Genomic DNA, 13667 nt, shown 5'->3' on the forward strand with positions numbered 1-13667 from the left:
CATCCATCCAATAAATGAAAATCTCTTTTTGCTATGTGTTTGTATGAGTTCACGTTCTGTGCTGCTTCTTCAACCCTGGTACTACTGTAGGGTTAACCAGATCCTTCCTTGATGCTCCCTTTGCAGGGATGAGGGTGACTGAATTGAGAAAAGGGTGAGGAAAGGAACACAGAAATATGAGAAAGAGATATTGGGTGGTGAGTGGGTTGGGAGTCAGGAAAAATTATCTTGTAACCTTGAAGGCCCAGATTGGGCTAGTTCCTTGTGTTGGAATAAGCCTACTTGAAGCATCATGGTTGAACCTTGAGTATGGCTCTACATCAGGGATGGGGAACATATGGCCCTCCAGATGCTGGTAGACTGCAGCTGTTATAAATTCCAGCCAACAGGCAATGGTGAGGGATAGTGGGAATTTCAGTCCTGGAGGACTACCTATTCTCCACTACTGCTCTACATAGCTCTTGGTAAGGTAATCACTTTATTAGGAAGGTTCTGTAGTTTTCTCTGGTGGTGCCCTTAACACAAGCCTGCAACAGTGTTTCTCCTAGTCCAAGGGAAGAGAGAACTGTGTTGTACTTAAGCAGTGCACTGCAAGTCCGCTGTGCTTAAACACAATATAAACAGAATGAAGGCAAGGCACATTCTGTGACAGTAAAGTGTGGTCAGTAAAGTGGAGGAATGATCATATGGGGAAGAGTTGGAAGTCTGGACAAGCAGCAGCTGGCACGGCTTCTTTCATCCACTACGCTTCCCATTTCTGTCACCACTACAAATTCTTGCTCTGTAGACATTGACTCTTGGAAAAAGCAACCAACATCTCCACCCATTCCACTTCAGCGCCTGAAAATACATTGACTTCCTCAGCCTATGAGTTCAGGTCAGATTGATGGTGAACACAAGGAAACCGGAGGCCTTCCTTGCTCTCAGGACAAGATGGGCACTTATTTCTGGGAAGAAATATAGAAGTAGGTGACACTCAACCTTCCGACAGGGCTTGGAGGAGACTTCAAAGGAGGCCTTGAATGCTCGTCGCTGCTGTGTGGTGAGGATGGTGCGTGGGCGCTTGGAGCGCTTGTGGTCTTTGCCTTCCTCACCACCCTTGCCATGGGGATGGCTCCCATCCTCATCCTCACTCTTCACTATGAAAGAAAGCCACATGAGTTAGGATTCCTCTACCCAAGTGATGATTGTGCTCCAGGAGAGACAGAGTGCGCAGACATTGCCCTCCAACCCAGCTTTCAGAAATCTATGCAGGCTTCCAAGATGGATGCCCCAATCCACACATCTTGTCAGATACATGTGGCTAGAAGTTCTTAGGAATCCCCTTAGTTATAGGCAAATATTAATTTTTGCCAGACCTGGAACTGCATCTTAATCTGTAGTCTTACACAAGGAATTTAAAGTGACTTTGTTTTTCCCCTGGAAAGAGTATGAAATGCAAGGAGAGTGGGAAGGGCTTTGCCAGCATCAGAGGTTGGCTTTGTTGGGACCACATAGATGACATCCTCACAAGGGGCCAGGGCCTCATCCTCCAGACTTCCTTGCCCTGGTTCTCCCTCAGCTCACTACAACGGAGGGAGACAAGCACTGATGACAGTCAGGAGATGAAGCAGACCCCTTTGCTTACCTTGTGCTTCTGTTCTGGCCTCTTGTACTGATTGGGCCCAGAAAAGGGGGAGTAAGCAAATGGGCAATGGGAACAGAAGTCCCACTGAAAGCCTCTTTCCCAAAAATTCCCCCAAAGCGTAAGCTGGCACTATTTCTTCTGTCATGCTTTTATTAATTCAGGGATGCAGAACCTCAGGTCTGGGGAGCCAAATCTGGCCCTCCTGCAGCTTCCCTAAAGGTCCACTCCACTTCTCCTGGATTTTGCCATTGTCTCCCATCCTAAAAGCCTCTTCTAAGGCTTAGTCACCGGAACTAAGAGCTTCAAGCTAAAATAGGCTGGCATTTTGGCCCTGCCACTTTTGGCTTCAGCCCTTCCTGCCAAGTGCCTTTCCACCAAGGAATTAGGCTCTCAGGCTAAAAGAGCCCTGCATCAAGGGTACAAAGCCATGGCCAGGAAAAAAGATAGCAAGCCAAACAACTATTCACCATTCACACAACCTTTTCAAGAACCAGTTGAAAGAATGAACAGAATTCCCCTCTCATCCAACAGTTTGGAGATAGGTTTAGCAGTGGAGTGTGATTCCAAAGCAGTTTGCCACAACCTGGCACCCTGCAAAAGTTTTGAACCACAACTCTCATTAGCCCTAACTAGTATTACAAGTCAGGAGTGAAGGGTGCTATAATACAAAATATCTGGCTGCCACCAGACTGAGAACGGCTGTATTAAAATGCTTTAACATGCATAGTTCAGGCTGTTTGATTTGGATTAGTTGTTTGGATGCTCAGATCAGGACTTATTGTTGCAGGCACCCTGATGTAGGGTGTCTCTGACAGCCCCTCCCATCCCAGCTCATCCTTCAGTGGAGACAGCTCTGCTCTGATGTCACCAGGTGCTTCTTGCACCTGATACACTCTGGCCCAGCATCTTGGTTTCGGCAGTGCACTTTCTGCATGTGCTTGCTCATATTAGCCCTGATGCCCAGCCTGGCCTTGATGTCCTGAAGATGACATTCCATATTTCAGGCTCAGGATCCAGATCTGGTCCACCAGGAATCCTAGTCTGGCATTCTGAGGTTTCATGAAGGAGATACCCTCTTCTCCCCCAGCCAGCAATGGTTTTGTCATTCCCCACCCTTTTGTGCACTACCCTCCACCCTGCCATCCCGAAAGGTTAAATATTCCCTTGAAGCTTTCTTACTGACAATAAGAGTATTGACCCAAACTGGCTGGCTAGGCCACACCCCTTTGGCCTTCAGCCTCACCCACCACTTGACCATGCCTTCTCAGAGCAACTCTGAGATAGAGTAGGCCTTAGCCTGAAATGGTTTCTGTGCCCCTGCTTTTGTGCTCTGATGCCCGTGCAGAAGAGGGGATTTTGGCCCATGCAACATTTCTAACTTTTGCAGCCCTACAGGATGATAAGGTGTCCCTGTCAGTATTTTCTCTCCTATAAAAACAAGCTGCTTTGCCCACCCTAGTGTTAACCAAGGTGACCAAAGGTAGATGCATGTAGGTACAATAGGCACTCATGCAGAGCAATCCTAAACATACAGGATTAATATCTTAGACAGTGAACTAAAGCTTGAATAAATAAATAGCACATTTGGTTTACTGATAATAATATCCTATAGTGTCCAGTGGGGCTTTCTGCTATGAAATTGTTCTTTGCAGCCTGAAGCTTTCATGATGGGAAATACAGAACCAGGCAGGGAGACTCTGTCTATGAATCTGGGTTGAGTGGCATCAGATGGGGCACTCTGCATGCACTCAGGAACATTCTGCTCACTCCCAACAGAACATGTCTCTGCTGCCCTTGCTCTCTCACCTGACTCAGTAGGAGCAGGGCTGATAGCGCTCAGCATTTCCCGCTCCTTCTCATAGTCGCTGCGGCACAGCAACTGCCCTTCCTTCAGCACAAACTCATCCCCACGCTGCAGCCGCCGCTCGCACTCGCAGCAGGAGAAGCAGTGGACATGGTAAACGTTCTCCAGCACCCGCATGATGAACTCTGAAGGAGCCACTGCTTTGAGACAACCACTGCATTTGGTCTGGAAGAGCCTGAGGGAGAGGGAGAGAGAGAATGTCAGGGTGAAGCAGTAAGAGTAGGAAGAGACCAGAAAAATCTCTCTGAGGCACCAGCCCACACACAATTTTTATTAGACTTGGTGTGTGCGAACTGATGTTAGTCACATGTGGCACTTCAGCAACTTCAAAGTTAGAACTCTTTTCCCCCAATTTTTAAAGTGCTGCCCTTTTCCATTGCTTAAGAGGGAGTCTTACTCACTTCAGGTAACAGAGACATACCTAGAAAAAGACACATTAGCAAATTATGAGTCTCAACTAAAGATTGCCAAATGACAGGGAAACAAAACCTGAGACACTGTAAAGGGCAGGATAGAAAAACTTTATAAACAAACCTCCAGCACCAATCCAGCCTGGCCAATTGCTAGTGAAACAAAGGCAAAGCTGGGGGCATCCATTCCTTCTACATGGCCAAGGGACTTGCAGTTTTGATTTCAAGGCTTAGTTCAGTTCTGTCAGATTTTATCTCCGTGTCTCTAATAGGGTGCCTGTGAGGACTAATATGCCTGGGAACATCTCTGCTGGCTCCACCATGCTCTCTGCCACTCTTATTTTTTATTTCTTCAAATATAATGATGATGATGGGGAGGCAAACATGCTGCCATGCAGTATGTTGCTCTTCTGCACCATCTTTATTTGGGTTCAACAGAACAGGTTTGTGTTTTGGCACTCATAGCCTACCTCTGCTTTTTTGGATGTTTTTTGGCAAGTTGCTTTTATTTTACTCTCACCAGTTTGCCTTCTGGAAAATGAGCATTTTGTTGTGCTCAATGTGGCAGCCAGTTTAAGCAATGGGCAAGGTGATCCCTTGACAGTCATTTTGTGACAGCACCAACTAGATTCTCCCAAGATTCCAGAGGTAGCCATTGACCTAAAATAGTTGGGGACATCACCTTATCTTCTTAAGCAGGAAACAGGACTATGCCTATATGTGCCAAAAAGAAGAAAGAAGAGCAAGCTGCGTGCCTGCATTTGCCTGACCTAGTACACCAATCTTCCATGTCCCCTCTGTGAAGTTCAGAGCTGCTTCTACAATATATTGTTTCCCAGACAGTTTCCTACTCAGGCAGCTTCGCTAAACATCTGCTAAAAATCCACCACTTTGTTCTTCCTTTCTGTAACTGGTCTCCCAACAACTTTTAGCATTTTCTGTCACTCCTTGCTTTGTTCTTGTGAGGATAGAACTCACAAGAGGGAAGAACACCTGGGCATGTAGCCACCTTGAGTTCCACAATGGGAATAGTAATAATAATAAACTCTGTTACAAGGAAAATGTGATGTTTCTAGTCCACATGTTCTTCTTAAGGCAAATACAGGGGACATCAGAAAAAGAAGAAATGCATTGCCAAGAATAAAATTTAAAAAGGGTGCATGGACTTGCATAAAATATGTGTGTGCTAATTTACACACACACACACACAAATTTAGAAATAATCACTCTTAGGGAAATAGAAATAAAATGCATTGTATTCTGGGAAAGGCCATGAGTGGTAGATGTCCTGTCTGCCTGCTCATTCTGTTCACTATGGATGAACAACTTCAAGTTCTTCCTTGCTCTCTCTTTCTAAGGTTCTTTCTCTTTAACCCAGAAACCCCTTCAAATGGGTGACTGTTCTTGGTAAAGTAGGATGCATGGCTACTCTATCTGACTGAAGGAAATGCACCAGAGCATGCATGTGTGCACACGCACACACTTGCAGGAGGGCATTAACAAGGAAGAAATGGATTGACCACCCTCCATCCTGCTTCTTTTCTGTATTAATGTAAACTGCAGCCCTACTTTTTATCTCAGTGACTGGACCAGCCCAAGACATTCCCCTGCCTAAGATGAACAAAGGCTGAGATTGTGCCCCTCCAGACTGGCAGCTGAATTTTTCCACTGCTGACAAAAGTGTCCTCCACTGCACTGGAGGACTGTATAGGACACATAGCTCTGCCCCCTCAACACCTCACCAACCACCATCCCACATGCCTTTCACAACATCTGTCACCTCCTGCTGTCCTGTCACTCTCCCTATTGGAAAGGCTGGTTCTACCAGCAAACAAAGCTTAAGAAACTTGCATCTGACTGAAGTAGCATGTGGCTCCATTCATACATAACTATAAACTTGGGGGAAGGCCTAGTTTTATTCTCAGTACCTAATTTGGCCCTCTCCCAAGCCAGTGCCTTCCAAATGGGTTGGACTATAATTTTTGGCATTCCACAGCCAGGCACGGGCAAAGGCTAGCCTAATTTATACACTCTAAACATGAGAATTAACTGCTTCTTGTTGTCTTCTGCCCTAATCAGTTTAATCTAAGTGGCTAACAACAAGATTCTCTTTTGAGTTTCCTAAACATTACAAATCTTCCTCTCGCTTGCCTTCCACAACAAATCCTAAATGGCAATTAGGATCAAGACGATAAGGCAAGTTCAAAGCAGAGAACTCCTTGCAAGAGTGTGATTCCTCCTCTGTGAATTAAAATAAGTGTCCTACCCTGTTAGAGGTGATGACATGATGGCTTCTTCACCTTTCCTAACCCACATGGGAGGGCCAGCTGTGAGCACTAGAGGAGGAATGTTGGAGGTTTTGGAAGCAAAGGATGTGTCAGAGAGTGTTGGAGAAAGGTAAGAAAGAGCTGCAAACTATAACAGAGTGATGGTTACTTGGAAGGAAGTTCCACCAAACTTATCAGGACTTCCTTTTGAGAAAGCCTGGATGATAGGATGAAGGCATGTGAAGGCTAAAGATCAGGACAGGTGGCTCTACATGAATTTAAAACAGAGAATTAGTAGGGGGAGAGCTGGAATGGAGGTCTCTCACCTGACAGGTCGCTGAAGATATCCATGGCTACTAGTTCTAATGGCTATTTGCCACCTCCAGGAACCAGTTTCTGGGGAACATGGGCAGAAGGGTGCTCCTGCACTCATTTCCCCCTTGTGGGCTTCCTTTGGGCAGCTGGTTGGCTGCTGTTTGAAAACAGTGCTAGACTAGATGGACCCTGGGTCTGATCCAGAAGGGCTCTTCTTATGCTCAAGTCACCTTTGTTGTGTTTCATTACTACCAAATTGGGTGGGTTGTGTGGCAAGGGCTTAACACTCTCTATCCTAAAAGAAAACTTAACCCCTCCTTTTCCCAACCTCCAGATACTTTAGACTGAAATACCTGCCCACTGGCATAACCCCATCCAAACATTAGGAGGAATCACTAAGTTCATGAAAGCCCCAAGATCTGCAGAAGTAAAACTACACAAGCAAACAAACACCCATGTAGCCCAGTGACAACTGTGACAGAGCACTTGGAATGGTGACTATGGGCTTTGCTGCATAAGACATTGATCATGTGATCATAATCCTTCACTCAAAAGTTTGTGGGTCCTTTTCCTGGCACTGTCATCTTTCAGTGCCTCTCCTGTGTTTTCCAGTCATTTTCCAGCTTTTTTTTAAGAACAAGGAAAGCCAGCTATTAAAATTCAAATATGGAACATACCAGAGTGGGCTTGCATGACATGACAAACCATGGTGAATTTTTTTTTTTTTTTTGCCACAGTTGGCCTACTGTGTCATCTGAACCTCATTGTGGTAATTCAGTGTGGTAAGTGTGCTAGTTAGAAACCTTGAACAGCAACAATGATCTGTTCTATAGTTTCTTCATACCGTGATGGCTCATTGTGTCATCTGAACCCAGAAAACTCATTGTGGTACAAAGGCCAGAACCACAGAGACACCTGGAAAGAGCACCATTAATGGCTACCATTTTGTTGGGCAGTCAGAGATGTTCCCATTCCACCGACCTCCTGCCCTAAAAAATCTTCTTAAGGGCAGAAGCAGGTGATTCACCAGCTGCCCAGGAGAAGGCCCTCCTGTCTGCAAGAGGGTGGGGGAGAATCAGCTGGGTGACACTGCCTGGATGTGGGCAGTGCTGCTCCACTGATTCCCCTGCTGCCTGCCATTCCCATCTCTACTTGCCAGGCAGGTGACCCCAAACTGGCATCCACTCCAGGGGTTCTAATTTGGAACACTTCTCTAGCAAGCAGAGTGAGAAAAGGGGGATGAGTGCCTCCCTCCCCTCAGTGCTGCTGATTCCAAGAGACATGCTCAGGTGAAGTCAGACTGGGGATGCCTCTCTTGCAAGTGGGATTGAGGAAGAGCAGTGAATGGGTGAATCAAGCCACCCCCAGCCTGCTTATGCCCACGAAGGGCTTTTTTCTGGGTCACAGACTGGAAGGCAGTGGGGGAACCAGCTGAGCAGCCCTGTTGCTTTCCATAGTGCTGCCCTGCTGATTTCCCTGCTTTTGGCTGAGCCTGGATCAGACACCCTTCCCTTTGCTCTGGAGCAGGAGGTGAGGGTGCCTGATCAGCTCCCTCTTCTGCTCTGCTGAGCTTCGGGGTATGAATCCTGTTTGTATAGCAGGGACTGTTAGGCAGCTGTGGCAAACAAAACTATAGAAAGACAAATCCCAGAAAAAATCAGTATAAAGGACACATTTTTCCTCCTGCAAAAAATAAAATAAAATAAAATAAAATAAAATAAAATAAAATAAAGGAAGAAGTTTCAGTATAGCCACACATTAGATACCTCATGTAGAGAAATCCTTGAGGTTCAGGGAGGAAGGATGGAATAGAATGGTGGGTACTGGAATTTGCAGGCAACATTTTGCAGGTGACCCTGAACAGAAGCACTTCATGCTGCAACATTTTGTCCCACTTGTTCATGCAAATTACCATTTCTGTTCTGTCTGTGCTCCTGCTCCTCTTCTTTCTTGAAGCACCTTAACCCAGTCTGTATATATTGAACAAGCAAAGCAAGATTTCCTGCCAGACAATTGAGCATACAATCCCATGTGTTTTTAGAAAGAAAAAGGTCATGTAGCTTTCCACGGTGTCCAGTCAGCATGGCTCGCTGGGGAATGCAGAGTTGTAGGACTTTTTTTTTCCTGCTCACACAAGCACAGGAGTAGCACTTCTGAATGGGATGCAGCAGAGAGAGGTGGGAGAAAAGCTGGAATGGTTAAACAACCATTGCCAGCACAAAACTATCACAGCTTCAACCAAGGGAATTTGTTTCCTTGATATGCTTTGAAGAGTCTTTTCTTTGGTGGGGAGCAAGTGCACAATCCCCCACCCCACCGATTGCTAAAGAAGGTTAGCAGTCACAAGCTATGAAAATAGATCATCCACTGTATGTTGGTGACTGGCTAAAAAAAAAGAGAAGCAAAGACAGATAAGAGTGACTGGATAGTGCAAAGACTGAGCAGGTGCTGCATTTTCCGGTACAGAGATAAAATGCATTTTTAAATCGATTTAACTATGTATCATCCCAGCCAGTTTTCCTTCTTCAAAGTCAAAGCAGCTCATGTTAAAAAAAATCAGCTTAGCATGCAAGAGACACATGCTACAAAATCAAGCCCAATAAAAGCAGTTTCTCCAGTGCCGTTCCACATCATGGGCAGGGGATGGTGGGAAGCAGATGGCAGTGGTGGCAGCAACTTGGTGTGGGAAAGCCACTGACCAGATTCAGATGATCTGCAGAAGAAGAAACTCACAGTACCTTCTCTTCTCCTGTGTGCACTGTACAATTTGCTTAATCCCCCATGTCATCTGAACCTGTTCAGATACATGGCAGGGGTGGCTATAAATCACACCAGAAGCCATGACTGGGCTGGGAGGGTTCTGGGCTGGTTTCAAAGTCCCCCCTCTACTGAGCACCTAATTGGTTTTGGATCACATGAGCAACTATGGGGTAATTGGGTTCAGTTGCAGCATGTGCAGGGGTAGAGGAAAGAAGCCAATGTGGCTACTTTTCCTGGTGAGCATCCAATCCCGACTGGTGTGTGTTCTCGTGGAGTGAGCAGCCCTCCTAACCAGGTACCCTCCAGCCATACTTCCCAGCCTTTGGGATGCTGGCATGGGATTTGGAGAGTTGTGGTCCAACATGTCTGTAGGGCACCTGGCTGGGAAAGACTGAGTTAGAATATTAGACTAGGACTGGGGAAACCCAGGTTCAAATCCTTATGCAGAGACGAAGCTCTCTAGTCATTTTCTCTCCACCTGAGCTGCTTCACAGATTGTTGTGAGGAAAAGATGCAGGGTGGTGTGGGAAATGCAAGTATGCTTCTCTGGACTTTTGACAGGGAAGGCAGTGCTAAACACAACAAGGGGATATCGTTTTCTGTGCAAGGCCTGTGAATATGCCACGTGGGACTGAATTTATGGATGTATAGCAACATGGGAGATTCTTTTTCTTCTGCAGCCTGTGTCAAGGAATGATTTATGCTTTGACTTGTGGACCTTAGAAGGAGTCATCCCCCTTCCCTTCACCCCACTGTTTAATTCAGTCTTCTCCTGTGAGTCAAAATCATCCATCCACCTCTACTTTCCTAATCTATTTCTCCTATCCAGATCATGGTGTGCCACAAATGGCAACCAGAAGAAACACATGGAAGGAATGTGTTTATGGTCCCACACAAACCTTGCTCTAGTCTTGGTTTATTTCAAGTAGAAAAATTATGGCTGTCAGACTTTTTAAAAAAAGACTTAGGCTGCAAACACATAATACACGTAGGGAAGTAAATATTTTGAACTTAATGCGGCTTACTTCTAAGGAGAGACATACTAGATTGCATTGTTAGTTACACAGTTGGATGAGTTTGGGTGATTATTGTGCAAAGTATTATGTGTTTGCTCAGAAAGAAGTCCTGTTTACTTCCCATTATTGTTGTAAACCACCCAAGGAGCTTTGGCTATTGGGTGATACAGAAATTAAAATAAAACATATTATGTAATTACTTTCAACAGGGCATACTCCCAGGTAAAGTGAGCTTAGGACTGCAGCCTGAAATGGTTAAATGACTGAATAAATTTGCACATGAGTTTTATATTAAAATCAAGCATTGTTTCTTTGATTGTTGATGAGATACATGTGTGTTGCAGCAGACGTAATTTTGGAAGATGGCACATTTTCTAGAACAGAAGACTAAGTCCCCCTTTAATTGATATTTAGTGTGTAAGATGCAGATTTATGCTGGATCAACTATTCACTTCCACTTTCCCTAGCTACTCTTTTCCATAGCAACTCCCCATCCCCTGAAAATGCTACACAGAGTCAGGAGCTTGCTGAAAGGGGTGAGCTATGAGGAAGGAGAGGATCCTCCAAAATTTGGCAGAAGAGTTTCCACCAGTGGAGTCCTTCCTCCTATATAGGAAGATCCTGGATTTTGCACCAAATGAAGCTTTTGGACAGTCTTCCAGGATAGTCACATTTATATGAATAATTGTTTAAAGCAAAAATGCTGTCAGAATAAATCAATCTTTTGTGTTGATAGAACTGTACACAAGCAATTGTTCTAACCAATTGATTTGGTAAATGTTGTCATCTTACAAAATCCTTAGCTTTGTAAAAATAAAAATAAATGGGGTATAATTCTGGGAAAAACTCAGAGTGATGGGATTTCAAGCCTTTTCTTGGATGTCCATGCAAATAAACCCTGCATTCTCCCATTGTTCATTGCTCAATCCCCCATCTCCATCAACTGAAAAGTCACCTTTTCCTTATGACATTTCATCAGCAAAAAAATCCTTCCATTTTAGCAAGATCCACCTGAATTGTCTTGGGCTTGTCTCTCCACATTGTTTGGAGTCATATTCCACCTGTAGCATCACTTGCCAATCCAGTGATGGGTTGAATAATAATACAAAACAAATGAACCCTGGATCCATGACCCCAAAACTTCTTTTAACATCTTCAGCCCCTTGGCACAGAGAGGCGTTTGAATAGAGAAATAAATAACCCTGGCCAAGACGTTTGCAGCAGATGGTTCTGATGAGGTAATTTGGGAGCTAAACAAATGCAAGTGGGGTGGCTTCACCAGGCTGACAGCTTCTCTTTAGCCACTTGACAAGAGAAAGTAATAAAATGAGGATTAATTAGGCTGTTGTTTAAACACACAGGATCCTCCCAGCCAGCGGGGAAACTCATAAACCAGGATTGAGAACAAGACGTGGGTTAATCCTCCTAGCAAACTCTTGCGGAGCACGGGATGGAGAGGATTTGCCAGCATGGGCTCATCTCTTCCTAATACCACCCTGCCTGGATTTGCACTTTTGCTTGAATAGGCTGGGGCTGTTCTGATTGCAGGCGTGGCCGGACAGGATGCCTGGCCATTTTCTTTCTTGGAGTTATAGTGGCTGAGAAAGAGTGAGGTGTGAAGATGTGAGACAGCCAGGTCAGACAAACTGACTCAGAGAGGAGGCTAAAACAATGCAACAAAGCAGAGGCCATTGCCATGAGAATTGTGAGAAAATAACAACCGGGATCAACTGCTGCATCCAATACACTAACTCATTTGGTGGCAGAGGGAGAGAAAGAAGGTGTATCCCACTCCACTGACTTTCATGAGAACTCAAGGACTCTACCCTGTCACTCTTCCCTCCTTGCCCTCAGATTTGCAGAAATGTATTTACCAAATACTATTGGAAGGGCTGGAAAATGCTGACTGTGGCTTCTCAGATACTAACTGCTACTGCATGTCAGATCCTGTCATATCTTATTGCATGACAGCTCTCAGAGTAGCTCTTTGCTGCTACAGAGTTTCTGGTTGTCAAATGCTGGTGTGGTCTCTCCAATAGTTGGATATTTCCCATCAACATTTGCAGAGGAGAATTTAGAGGATTGGGTAAGGATTCAGTTCCACTCTGATGACTGATAGTTGTAGAATGGGAAGGATGAACTGGCTTTTTCCAGGGCCAGCTGTCCAAAAACATGTTGTCATGGTTCATAATTGCGCAGGCTGTTACAGTGGCAGAGAAGTGCCTCCAAACTGGTGCTGGCTTCCAGGAACAGCGTCAGTTATATATTTCTGTGTTTAAGTCAGATATCCATGTCCTTCCTGGGGACTTGGCATCTGCTACTCCTTCCAGTAAAGGATGTTGGAACAGTTCAATAGGTTGTATACATACAGGTGTTTTACCTGGACTTTGTGAGGAATGATTGCAAATGTCTGGGGTAGAGGATCAGGTGGTGACCTTAAAGGTACTGCTGCCAAAATCCTACGTTGTTCTTGTTAAGATAGACTATTGCAGTGAGATGAGATGAATCAGCTTAGAAGGCATTGCAGAAAAAGACCATTGGCTTTCCTTTTTGGTCAGCGAACACAGACCAGAGTCTGTGATTTTTCTCTTCTCTCATCAGCTTTATTCAGTGGCTGAATGTGCCTGACTTGACTTTATTAGTCAGAAATCACAAAGCCATCCCCAGTGGATGCCAGTTGGCATAACAGGCTGCCCTTAATAGGCACCCGAGTCAGCTAACATCCAGTTTTGCATTTCCCAGCTCGAGAAAAAGTTACAATCAAATGACACTGAAAATTATTCTTGTAACAATGTTCAATTTAACGCATGACCTTTGTTGCTCACTTCATACACCAGTCATGGCTCATTGAGACTTCCCAAACTGAGTGGTAAAAAGTGTAAGCTTTTGGATTTATTTGATTCTCTTTTCTGGGTGGTCTTACAACATTGTCTTAGTTTTCCTTTGGAGCAGTGAGTGCTGGAGATTTACAGTGTCTTTGTGAAGGTTACCAGGCTTAGAAGGAAATAATAGGCAAGCTGGACCTGGCCTAGTTCACAGGTGGAAATGCTACATGCCTGGAGTCCAAAAAATTAAGAATATATGACAGATTGCTTCAGTTAAGCCATTATTTTCCATATGCAAAAAAATGTGTTCAAAACTACATATGTTCCCCTGTCCCCAGTTCAAATCTGTAACCAAGGTCGCCCTATCAGTAGGTGAGACAAGGAACATGGCAAACTGAATGGCGGTAAACTACAGATGTGAGGCAAAAGAGGAAAGAGTTTAGGGGTTCTTACCTAGTTACTACTTTTAGTCTTAAAACTGGCACCCACTCCCACCTTCTACATTATTGGGCAAGATATGGGTTTAAATACAGCTAAAAAACATACAAACATCCTCATGGCTTAGTGAAATGTCCTGGGCCAT

General features: G+C 44.8%; 1 protein-coding gene across 1 annotated transcript in view; it reads right to left on the reverse strand.

The window, feature by feature from the left end:
• The window catches only part of LOC123023932 (LIM homeobox transcription factor 1-alpha-like), a 67197-nt gene that overhangs the window by 4724 nt on the left and 48806 nt on the right, over positions 1 to 13667 (reverse strand). Inside the window, exons 3-4 of the mRNA XM_044431070.1 lie at positions 3434 to 3666; positions 982 to 1139 (exon numbers count right to left, since the gene is read on the reverse strand). Of these exons, the coding sequence (XP_044287005.1) occupies positions 982 to 1139; positions 3434 to 3666 (391 nt within the window). The remainder of the gene's footprint in view (positions 1 to 981; positions 1140 to 3433; positions 3667 to 13667) is intronic.

The sequence above is a fragment of the Varanus komodoensis genome, unplaced genomic scaffold (genome assembly GCF_004798865.1).
Source record: "Varanus komodoensis strain SLA01 unplaced genomic scaffold, ASM479886v1 scaffold22, whole genome shotgun sequence".
NCBI lineage: Eukaryota > Metazoa > Chordata > Lepidosauria > Squamata > Varanidae > Varanus > Varanus komodoensis.